General features: G+C 46.6%; 1 protein-coding gene across 1 annotated transcript in view; it reads left to right on the forward strand.

Annotated features, from left to right (window-relative positions):
- UMODL1 (uromodulin like 1) overlaps positions 1 to 12382 on the forward strand; it is a 92550-nt gene that overhangs the window by 12783 nt on the left and 67385 nt on the right. Inside the window, exons 3-6 of the mRNA XM_064279741.1 lie at positions 5504 to 5665; positions 7781 to 7902; positions 9988 to 10174; positions 12015 to 12155. Coding sequence (XP_064135811.1) covers positions 5504 to 5665; positions 7781 to 7902; positions 9988 to 10174; positions 12015 to 12155 — 612 coding nt within the window. The remainder of the gene's footprint in view (positions 1 to 5503; positions 5666 to 7780; positions 7903 to 9987; positions 10175 to 12014; positions 12156 to 12382) is intronic.

A 12382-nucleotide genomic window follows, 5' to 3' on the forward strand; every position in this document is an offset into this window, starting at 1 on the left:
ATTAACTGGTTGGGGGCAGTGGTGGGGAGGAGGAATGTTTAGGGGTTGTCTTAGTTATCTCGTGCTGCTATAACAGAAATACCAGAAGTGGATGGTTTTAACAAAGAGAAATTTATTCTCTTAACAGTCTAGGAGGCTATAAGTCTGAATTCAGGGCATCAGCTCCAGGGGAAAGCTTTCTCTATCTATTGGCTCTGGAAAAAGGTCCTTGTCATCAATCTTCCCCTGGTCTAGGAGCTTCTCAGCACAGGAACTCTGTGTCCAAAGGACACGCTATTCTCCCGGCTCCTGTTTCTTGGTGGTATGAGGTCCCCATGTCTCTCTGCTTGCTTCTCTCTTTTAAATCTCAAAAGAGATTGACTTAAGACACTACCCAATCTTGTAGATTGAGTCCTGGCTTATTAACATAACTGCTGCTAATCTCACCTGATTAACATTATAGATTTAGAATTTATAACACAGGGGAAAATCACATAAGATGACAAAATGGGAGACAATCACACCATATTGGGAATCATGGACTAGCCAAGTTGACAGACATTTTTGGGGGACACAATTCAATCCTGGACAGGGGTGCTGAGGACTCTGGAACTGTTCCTCAGGAATGTCCCTCCTTGGTGCCAGGGCCTGGCGTAGGGCACAGCCGGCCATGTGAGGGCCAATGGTGAGCTTTTCTTCCCAGTACCACCATGAGTGAAGTCACAAATGTAGCTTGAAATTGCCCATAGTGGGAGTATTTACACCACAGATACCAGCAAACCCTATAAGTCAGGGCTCTCCTTGCCCCCAAGAGTCCATTTGCCATGACGCCACAAGCACAACCTTCTCCACTCTGAGGCAGGTCTTTTGATCAAAGTTTGGGTGTTTAATTAGAGCTCATTTGGACATGCCATCTGAGAGCTGGCTACTTGGAATTGACATAGTGTCTTTGAATGAGAGGCTGAGAGTGGTCAGTCTGGTCGGATTCGTTTGGAATGATGCAGGGCCCAGGCCTGGGCACTGTAGACACCAGGAACAGCCTGGAAGCTTGGGGAGGAGAGAGGGCAAGGGACACTCTCTCCTCTGGGCACAGGGCTCTCAAGGTTGCTAAAGTGGGGGGTCACTTGCCTTTTGGCAACTTGGTGCTCTGAGCCCAGGGTCTCATCCCAGGCAGCAGAGAATCATCAGGTTTGTTTCCTTCTCTCTCCTCCCAGTCAACAGCAAACTATCTCCAACAGGGAAGACAGTTACGTGAACACGGGTGATATTTTTTTTTTCTTTTTTTTTATTGTTGTTAAGGAAGTTTTACAGAACAAACTAGTTTCTCATTAAATAGTACACATATTGTTTTGACACTGGTTAACAACCCCACAACAGGTCAACACTCTCCCTTCTCAAACTTGGGTTCCCAATCACCAGCTTTCCTGTCCCCTCCTGCCTTCCGGTCCCTGCCCCAGGGCTGGTGTGTCCCTTCAGTTTTGTTTTGTTTTATGGACCTGTCCACTCTGGCTGCAGGGTGAACCTCAGGAGTGACTTCATTACTGAGCTGAAAAGGGGAAAGGGTGTCTAGGGGCCATACTCTCAGGGTTTCTCCAGACTGTCAGGCCAGCAAGCCTAGTCTTTCTTTCTGAGTTAGAATTTTGTTCTACATTTTTCTCCAGTTCCGTCCAGGACCCTCTATTGTAATCCCTGTCAGAGCAGTCACTGGTGGTAGCCGGATACCATCTAGTTATACTGGGCTCAGTCTGGTGGAGACCGTGGTAGTCCTTTGGACTAATCTTTCCCTTGTGTCTTTGATTTTCTTCATTCTCCCTTGCTCCAGACCAGGTGAGACCAGTGTAGTATCCTAGATGGCCACTCACAGGCTTTTAAGACCCCAGAACTACTCACCAAAGTAGAGTGTAGGACATTTTGTTTATAAACCATGTTCTGCCAATTGAGCTAGATGTTCCCCCAGATCATAGTCCCCACAGAAGGGTGATAATTCTGTCTGAATGACTTTTTCAATTTTCAAGTCCAGCATTTGGACTGCCATGATAAGTCATACGTTAATTTCTCGAAATGCATTTTTTTTCTAATTACAAAAAAAGAATACACGTTCCATGCAGAAAATTTGGAAACACAGAAGAGCACAAAGAAAGAGAAGCTGCTCATAAACCCACTACCCAAGAATACCCACTGCTAACATTTTCTTCAGGCGTCCGTGGGTGGCAAAAATGGTTAGGCACTCAACTACTAGCCAAAAGGTTGGCGGTTTGAACACACTGAGCGGTGCCTCAGAAGACAGGCCTGGCAATCTGTTTCTGAAAGGTGACAGCCTTAAAAACCCTATGGCGCAGTTCTACTCTGCACATGTTGGGATCGCCATGAGTCAGGATAGACTGACGGCAACTAACAACAACAGCTTTCTCCTAGTATTTATTCAGCGCATGTATTTCACATAAGTATGGTCACCATGTTCAAGATCTTTTGCAGCAGGCTTTAACCATTGAGCAACTCATCCTGCAAATGTCTCGATGTCTATAAACATCATAGTATGGTGTGATTCAATGACCTCCCATGGATCGATCAGCATTGATTAGGCAATCTCCTACCACTTAACATGTTAACAGGTAGTTGTTTCTAGTTTTCCATCATTATGAATAATGCTGCCATGAGCACCGTCTGGTACAAATGCTGCTATGCACAATTTGGGTTATTTACTCAGGATCACTTCCTAGGAGGGCACTGGGCATCTTAGCTGACTAACCACAGACGTCTGTCTTAGTTTCCTAGAGCTGCTGTAACAGAAATACCACAAGCACGTGGCTGTAAAGAAGAGATATTTATTTTCTCACAGCTCCGGAGGCCAGAAGTCTGAATTCAGGGTGTCGGCTCTAGGGGAAGGCTCTATCTCCTGGGCTCTGGGGGAAGATCCTTGTCCCTTTCAGCTTCTATAGCCCGGCGTTCCTCTGTTCTTGGGCAATCTTCCTGTGGGAACTATCGTTTCCCAGTATGTGCTTGCTTCTCTGTCAAAGCCAGTTTTTTTTTATAATTCACAAGTGATTAGATGTAGGACACACCCTACATTAATATGGCCTCTCTGAGCAAGATTACATCCACAGGGATAACTGTTGCTGTTAACGATTCCGTTTGGGACTCAGCAGTCCTGTAGGACAGAGGCTTCCAAGGCTATAATCCTTCTCCAGGGGCTCAACATTCAGGCAAATTCTCCCTCACTGGACAAGTCCAGGACCACCACTGAACCAGGGGCCCATGGACAAGCTTCTTGTTCTCCCATGTTGAGAAGCAGGGCCCCTTTAGTGAGAACCCCCAGTTCTGAACACAGAGACACCAAGGAAGGAGAAGGGCCTGGGAACCGTTATTCCAGAGCCGATCAGATTCCTCAGCCCTAGGCAGCCTTTGATGCTCAAACAGAGATCTCTGCTGTTGCCTTGCTGGACTGGGACTAAGCTTGGGTTGCCAGGCAATGGGCCACTCTGCTTCATTGTTTGCGTGAGTTAGAGGAAGGAGAGGCGGGGTTTAGACTTTCTACCAAGTGTGATTCTTGGCAGTTCTCTCAGGACATTTGGTAACCAGCCAGCCCTGAGTGATGGAGGGGGATTCCCAGCAGCAACCAAATTAAGACAATGAACTTTAACTTGAAAATACTTCTGTTGTGATTAGACAAATATTTTTGGAAACCTCTTTTTTCTTTTCTTTCTTTTTTTGGTGGCCTGTATTTTCTTTTTTTCCAACTGACATCTTTTGGAAAAGAACTAAAACAAACAGCGACTGGTCAATTATCTTACCCAAAACCCCTACTGAAAAGTATTTCAGATTTTCAGCATAGACTCCAGACAGTCCTTTCAAACAGCTTCGTCATTCACAAATCAATAAGCAGGCACCCACCAGAGATGTTCTGAACCACCAGCTTCTCTCTCTGTGTTTTCATTTAATTTAAACGTACTTTTTAGTTTAGAGTAGTTCTAGATTTACAGAAAAGTTGTAGAGATTACACAGGTCGTTCCTGTATCCCCCTCACTCAGATTCCCCAGATGTTAAGATCTTTCATTGTTGTTGGCTGCTGTCAAGTCGGCCCCCGACGCACGGCAACCCCATGTACAACGGAATGAGACACTGCCCTGCTCTGTACCATCCCTGTGATCGGTTGCAGAAAGGACCTTTGTGATTTTTAGCAGCAGATCACCAGGCTTTTCTTCCTCGTTCATCTTAGTCTGGAAACTCCACTGAAACCTGCTCGGCATCGTAGCCATACACAAGCCTTCATTGACAGGTGGGCGGGGGCTGCACATGAGGTGTATTGGCTGGGACTCAGACCTGGGTCCCTCATGTGGAAGGTATGAATTCTACCTCGGAACTTTACATTACCGTGGTACATTTCTCACAACGAAGGAGCTAACACTGGCACACTGTTGTTGCTGTGTGCCGTTGAGTTGATTCCGACTCATAGCAATCCTGTAGGACAGAGTAGAACTGCCCCAAAGGGTTTCCTAGGCTGTAATCTTTATGGGAACAGATCACCAGGCCTCTTTCTCCTGTAGCTGCTAGTGGGTTCAAACTGCCAACCTTTCAGTTAGCAGCTAAGTGCTTAACCATTTTGACACCAGGGCTCCTTACTGCTCATCAAATTCCTCTCTTCATTTAGATTTCCCTGGTTTTGCCCTAAAGATCCCACATTACATCTAGTCATCACGTCTTAGCTAGGCTGGAGGTCATTTTTTTACAGCGGGAGGTGAAGCAATGGCCTTCAGAGCCTTGAGTAGCGACCCTCCAGGGTCCTGGCACCTCCATCCTCAAGCCACTCTCTTGGGCTGTACCATAATTCATGCCCCAAGCTCCTTTCCCTGCCCCCTGATTTCTCTAGGACCTTTAGGTATCGGGGTAACCATCAAATGACTAGTAAGGGAAGAGTGGCCCAAGGACAAGGTTGGAAGGAGAAGGTCATGGCCTGGAAGTCAGGGCTGCTCAGCACTTCTCCCACGCCCAGGGCCAGGTGGGGCTACCTCTCCTGGGAGGCTTCTCCTGACCACATGCCCTGAATCTGCGTTATTCTGCACAGCCTCGTCCCCGGATGTTCTCTGTTTGCACATTTGTCTCTCCCCACTGGAATCGCAGCTTCCCAGAGGTGGGGCATTGCTTGGGCCATGCTGGGTCCTGGGTGCCATACACGGTACCTGGCACAGAGTAAGTGCTTTCTAAGACTTTATTGAATGAATGAGTGAAGAATGAGTGAGTGATCAGGAAATGAAGCAGCAAGGGACCTCTCAGGGAGTTGGACACCCCTGCACCTGAACTCCTAAGACATAGAGGGAAAGGGGATGCCGGACCTCAGCTGACAATGTCCTCCTTCAAGGAGAGACAACCAGGCTTTACTAAAGACAGAGCCAACAGGGCCCTGGGGGCTTCCGGGCAGGACACAGCAGGGGCTGCCCAGACTGGAACCCCACGTGGCCCCTGTGGGCACTGCAGCCAGACCCAATGCAATAAGGTTCTCAGCATCCTTCACCGTGTTATTCCCCAGCCATGAACCGGTCCGGAGAGTTTGCATCAAGGCCTGGCATCTGCCCAGCAGCAGGAGCAGGACCGTCCACCTCACCCTGCACCCTGGACACTGACTGCCCTGGACTCCAGAAGTGCTGCCGCTGGTCCGGGGGCCACCGCTGCATGGACCCTGTGCCCCCAGGTCAGCTGCACCTGTTGTTACCTGAGGTTCAGGGAGGGGGTTCCCATGGGATGGGGCTTGGAAGCCCCGCTGGGAGTGGAGGCTCAGCGGGGAGGCTCCAGAAGCAGCCAATTTCACAGAAGCCGCAGGTGTGCGAGAGGGAAGATTCAGAGCAGCGTTTTTGGTTAACATATGGCCACTGAAATTTCAGGGGGACAAGGGGCTGATGGCCTCTTGGGTGTCGCAGAAAGGGAAGACAGCCTTGGTACAGGGATAACCCCAATTCCCCAGGTGTTCCCAGGGAAGCCCCAGGAGGCTGAAGGGGGTTTGTTGGAAGTGAAATATCTGGGGAAGGTGCAAGCCCACGACTCCTGAAGTGTGGGGGGCCTTGAGTCCTCGCCTGCCACATGTGCGCCCGTCTGTTCTGAAACGTCCTGCCCTTGAGGCAAGGGCTGCGCCCAGGAGAACGGATGGTCAATGTTCAGAGCCAGGGTTTAGAGGGAAAAACACTTATAATATATATTGATATAAAACATTGATCTAAAATATTATTTATAAAATTTAAATTTAAAAGTATCATTTATAATATTTAAATTATCAGATAATTCTACCTTAGTTATCTAGCGGGGCTATAACAAATTCCATAAATGGGTGGCTTTAACAAACAAATCTATTTTCTCACAGTTAGGAGGCTAGAAGTCCGAATTCAGGGCACTGGCTCTAGGGGAAGGCTTTCTTTCTGTCGGCTCTGGGGAAAGGTCTCTTTGAACTTTTGCTCCAGGGCGATCTTCATGGGGCTTAGCTACTCTTAGCTTGATTGCTTGTTTAATCTGTTTTGTATCTCAAAAGAGATTAATTCAAAACATATCCTATACTAATCCTTCCTCATTAAACTTATTAATATAACAAAGACAACCCATTCCCAAATGGAATTATAACCATAGGCATACCAAACCTGTTGCCATCCAGTCGATTGCTGCTCATAGCGACCTTACAGGACAGAGTAGAACTGCCCCATAGGGTTTCCAAGGAGTGGCTAGTGGATTCAAACTGCCAACCTCTTAACCTCTGGGCCATCAGGGATAAAACCAAAACCAAACCCACGGCCTTCGAGTCGATTCTGACTCATAGCGACCCTACAGGACAGAGTAGAACTGCCCCATAGAGTTTCCAAGGAGCACCTGGTGGATTCGAACTGCCGACCTCTTGGTTACCAGACATAGCTCTTAACCACTACACCACCACGGTTTCCCCATCAGGGATAGAGGTTAGGAACTATAATACATATTTTCGGAGGGACACAGTTCAATCCATAACAGATATCATTTATAATATTAAAATTATTAGATATTATTTATAATATTACAAGGAGCCCTGATGGGGAAATGGGTAGGCACTCAGCTGCTAACTGAAAGGTTGGCGGATGGAACCCACCCAGCAACTCTGCAGGAGAAAGACCTGGCAATCTGCTCCCCTAAAGATCACAGCCTAACAAACCCTATGGGCACTTGTACTCTGCCACGTGGGGTCGCTATGAGTTGGTATTGACTTGAAGGCACCTAACAACAACCATGTAGTCATTAAATATTATAGTTACTAAATATAGCTAAATTATTAGAGATTATTTATAACATGTAAGTTATTATAGATTATAATATTAAAATCATTGCATATTATTTTTAAATTTACATTATTAAATATGGCATATTTAAATTATTGAGTATTATTTATAATATCTAACTTATTAGGTATTGTTTCTAATACTTGAATTATAAAATACTGTTTATATTTAAATTAGAAAACAGAACGTTTAAATTATTGAATAGCATTGCACATGTAAATTATTATTGTCTAAATGTATCTCATAGGCCATGTACCATAAGTGTATTTCTGTAAGGGAAGGCCAGTCCCTATGTGTCCCAGGCTAGGGCCAGTGGTCTCTCTGGTCTTCAGGAGGAAGACGATGGAGGGGTGTGAAGTGGGGGGAGCTTCTCACAAGGTCAGGCTCCTTCCTGTAGGGAGGTAAATGCCTTCTGCCACACAGGCCCTCGACTCCTTCTTCCCCCACTCCTGGGGTCTCTAGGGGGCACTGCCTTGCCCCCAGGCTTGTAACCATCAGCACTTGCCTTCACCAAGCTCTGGAGAAGAACCCAGCGAATTTCTGGTACAACGTGACCTTGCTGGTGAAAATGGACTTCATGGAGCTCAATCACGTGGACCCCCAGCTCCTGAACCACATGAGGCTCCTGCACTCCATGGTAGGTGTCGTGGGAGCAGGCGGTCTGCAGCCAGCCTGGGGAGTGCTGAGATGCCGCCTCTATGTCAGAGTTCTCAACCGTGCCACTGCGGACATTTTGCATGCCTCCGTCTTTGTTGTGGGGGGCTGTCTCGTACATTGTAGGGTGTTTAGCAGCATCCCTGGCCTGTACCCACCAGCTTCCAGGTGTACCCCTCAGTTGTGACAACTGAAAATGTCTCCAGACATGGCCACTTGTCCCCCATTGGGCAAAACCGCCCCCAGATGAGAAACGCTGTGACTGACAGCTCACTCTTCCTGATGTCCCCACACGCTGGGTGTCACCACAGTCTCAGGAATCACAGTGGGGGACAGGGTACTACTGCTCGTCAGTCCAAGGAGCCCCAAGCTTGGTTTGATACTCTGCCGTCACTTCTTAAAATGTGTCATAACTTTTGAACAAGGGCCCGGTGTTTTCATTCTGCACTGGGCCTGACGTATTACGTAGCTGGTCCTGCCTGACCTTCAGATCCCACGGGCAGCCAGGTGTTATGGTGTCAGACCCAGTCTTTGGACCCAGCTGCCTGGTGTGGTCAGGAGCAGGCGGCATACATACTCACTGTGTTCTGGTCGCTGTCCAGTAAAGCTGCTTGAGAGGTGTTCCATGCACCTTTTTCTGGAAACCTCCAGGATTGCTCCAGGTGAAAGCAATTTCTATCTCCTTTTAGCTTGTTGGGGGCTTCCCAATTGGTCAGTAAGAGTCTGGAGTCAGACTGCCTGGGTTCAAATCCCCAGCACTGCTACTCATCAGCTGTGTGACGTTGTACAACTTACTTAACCTCTCTGTGTCTAAGAAATCTCCTTCATTAAATAAAATAAGCACACTCCTATATGGAGGGTGGTTGTGAGGTTTAAGTAACTTAGAGCATATAAGAAGGTTAAAATGGCACCTGGCATGTTCAAGTGGTTGTGGTTGTTGGTGTTTAAAATATTTGTACTGTGTGTTGCTTGTTATCTCTTCATATGTGTAGGTTGTGTTTCTCCATCCAGGCTATTGCATCCCTGAAGAAGGAACTATGCCCGGCACAGGGTGCTGATGGCACCAGGTGATACCGATGACAGGAAATTTTGGTTCTGTTGTTGAATAAGAATTTCCCATCTCCTTTCTGCCCTCTAAATTATGAGTTGTATCTCTTTTCATGAAAGTGTTCGAGGTTGGCCAAGGGGAAGGACTTCAGCTCTCAGCTCTCTCTCCAAACGTCCATTCTTTCTCCCAACAGAGACTTAGGGATTAGTTGGCCAAGTCTGTTTTGGTGACACTCTTCTGGTTGTGCAGTGAGGCCCAGTCACCTGGCTTTGCTGGGGTTGAGATTCAAGATATCAGGTTGATACTAAAAGAATTCATATGAAATGAGAGAGGGACCATTAAACCATTAAAAATAATTGATGTATGCAACATAAGACCACAGCTTTGGTCCCCAGCTCTGTTTCTCCTTATCACCAGTTGCAAAAGACCCACAGCATCTGTGAGGGCAGTGGACTGAGGGCCCTGGGGTTGACGAGTGTTGCAGTAGTATTTGCGATTCTGGTTTGTAGGACTTTTATTGGGATGATCTCAGAAGTCAAAATAATGTAGAGGTTCTTTTCTGCAGAACAGAATAGAGTGTGTATGAGTGTGGTGCGTGTGTGTGTTGTATGAGTATGTGTGTGTGAGTGTGAGGGTATGTATACAAGTTGTGTATGTATGTGGGAGTGTGAATCTGTATATATGTATGTGTGTATGTGAGTGCGTATGTGTGCATACATGTGAAGTGATTGCATGAATGTGTATGCATGAGTGTGTTTGGGCGTATGTCTGCATATGTGTCTGTGTGTATATGTAGGTGTGCATGTGTGTGTAGGTATGTATGTATGTATATGTATGTGTGAATGTGTACGTGTGTGTGTGTATCTTATTTTTTTATGATACTGACCTAACAAGCCTATTGTGTAAAAATCACTCACCTTGAGGCTTACCACTAATCCCTTGAGTGACCTTGGACCACTTCTTTTAACTTCTCTGAACTGAAGTTTCCTCATCTGTCAAATGCTAACTCTGCTTTCCCAGGTCACTAGTGTTCTGCAGCCCCTGGGCTCCACTGTCCACCACCTACACTCAGCCAGTGGGGAGCCCCTCACCACGGTGTCACAGCTGCTGCTGGGCCTGCCACGGCAGCTGCCTGTGGTCAACGTCTCTGCAGTCCTGGGCGACATCACACGTCGAGTCTACGAAGTGATCAACATTCAAGTGCAAGGTTGTGCTTTCCCTTGGTTCTCCCTTTGGCAGGGGCTGCAATGCAGGGCTAAACAGCAAAATGGAAGGCAGATCCTAACACTAAAAATCCATCCTTCACACTTTAAGGGGTTTTAGACTCTTGAATGGGAGGATAGTTGGTTCAAGTGCATGAATCCAGCAGCTTTGGTGTGGTTGGACATATCTCTTGCTCATTCTGACCCAAGACAAGTTCCAAAATAAAGATTTGAGACTTTGCTTTTCTCCAGTGCCATCTTTTCTCTTTCCTCCCCTCTGTTTCTCCTCCACACCCTCTCATACCTTTCTCACTCCTCTCTGGGCAGGTTTAGCCTTCTACCCAAATCCCAAAACAACACAAGAACTTGTTTCTTCAGTTCTTTGGGTTCCAAAATTGCATACTCTTTCCCACCCTCACCACGGACGTCCTTGTACTAAGCAGGCTGTTTCAGAAGAATTTGCACAAAGCTAAAACTCTACTCTGTAAAGCACACAGATGTGGCCTGGAAGAAATTACCTTCTTCTCCTTCTCCTCCTCCTCTATTTTTTTTTTTTTCACTGTATATTAGGGATTGGCAGACTTTTTCTGATAAGGGCCAGAAAGTAAATATTTTTGACTTTGCAACCACATAGTGCCTGTCCCAATTACTCAACTCTGCTATTGTGTTTTGAAAGCAACCATATATAATACGGAAGCAAATGGCTATGGCTGGGTTCCAATAAAACTTTATTTGCAAAAACAGTTGGCGGGCCGCCATTTGCTGATGCCTGCTGTATGTGTAAGAGCAGCTGCTCCTGTTGGTGAAGCTTCTTTTATAACATTAAACCTCACACAGTATGATGCCAAGGCTTTGAGACCAGTGGGCACTGTAGCGATCACTTTTATTTTCCCTCAGAATCCACAAATGTCCTTGAAAACTGAGTTGTTCTAGTGCCAATAAGCAAAGGGATTATCTTGTTTGTTCTGTCCATGCCCCTTAGCCCAAGACCACAGGCACATATCTGTAGTTGACTAAGTTAGGTTGGAGGGGGAACACACACCATGGGAACTATAAGAAATCTGAGGAAGAGGGTGTTAGAAAGAGCCTACTGTAGCATCAGGGCTTTGGCTGGTGATTTGGGGGAGGGTCTCAGGAAGCAAGACTCACTCTAGATGGAACAATGTCAGAAAGTGGAGTTAATTCTATAATTTAGGTGTCTCAATCACTCTTATATATAAGGAGAGGTGACTGGCAGGAGGTAACGCTGTAATTAATGAGAAGTAGAGTCGTTCATTTTGGCCCAGAGAGAAGGGTGTTTGGTATTTTGTGGGTGATGCAATGACCTTGTTTTTGTGCTTAGACAAAATTATGAAATGGCCTTGCCGTATCTCAGTCTCTCCTGGTGTTCTATGAGGTGGTTTATGCCTAGTAGGAGAATGACACGGTCAGGCCGTGAATGCCAGGCCAACTTCCACAGGCTGGGGCTGCTCTCTTTTCTTTCTCAGCCCAGAAAGCTGCTCATTCACAAGATTTATATGTGACATTGAGTTTGATTCCATCATGTTGTGACCATTCGCACTCAACACAGCCCCCAAAATAATTCACTCAGGCAACAGTAGCCACTTAAGGGGGTATGATAGCCGCAAGGTGAGTTCTCCCTGGGCACTGCTTGGATGAGTAGACCAGTGGCTGTACAAAGTTCTCTAAACGTGGCTTAATTAGTCACCCTCAGGGCCACTGCCCAATGCACCTCCCCACCTCATGTCATGCAAATCCACAGAGGATATGTGTTTGGAGATTAATGAGAATGGCAAGGTGGTTCCAACTCTGGTGACTATTCTGAGCTATCCTCCTCTTCCATAGATGTAAATGAATGCCTCTACGATGAACTCAACACCTGCTCTGGAAGGGAACGCTGTTTAAACACGGAGGGTTCATACCAGTGTGTCTGTCCCCAGGAACTCCTGACCTCGTCTCCCCTGAAGCCAAACCGTACATGTGAAGGTAATCAACTGGGCTCTTCCAAGATGGCCTTAGAATGGCTTAGGGATATTTTTAAAGGCTAAATGGTCCACACACAACAGAGACTCTGGGAATAGCTGGCTCATGGGCATAGAACAATCACTTAGCTCTTTCGTCCATTCTGATCTCATAGTGAGGTGTTCTTGCATTCATTCTTTCACTTAACAAATGTTTATGTACGTGTCATTCACTGTGCCAGACGATGGTGC

The sequence above is a fragment of the Loxodonta africana genome, chromosome 2 (genome assembly GCF_030014295.1).
Source record: "Loxodonta africana isolate mLoxAfr1 chromosome 2, mLoxAfr1.hap2, whole genome shotgun sequence".
Taxonomy (NCBI): Eukaryota; Metazoa; Chordata; class Mammalia; order Proboscidea; family Elephantidae; genus Loxodonta; species Loxodonta africana.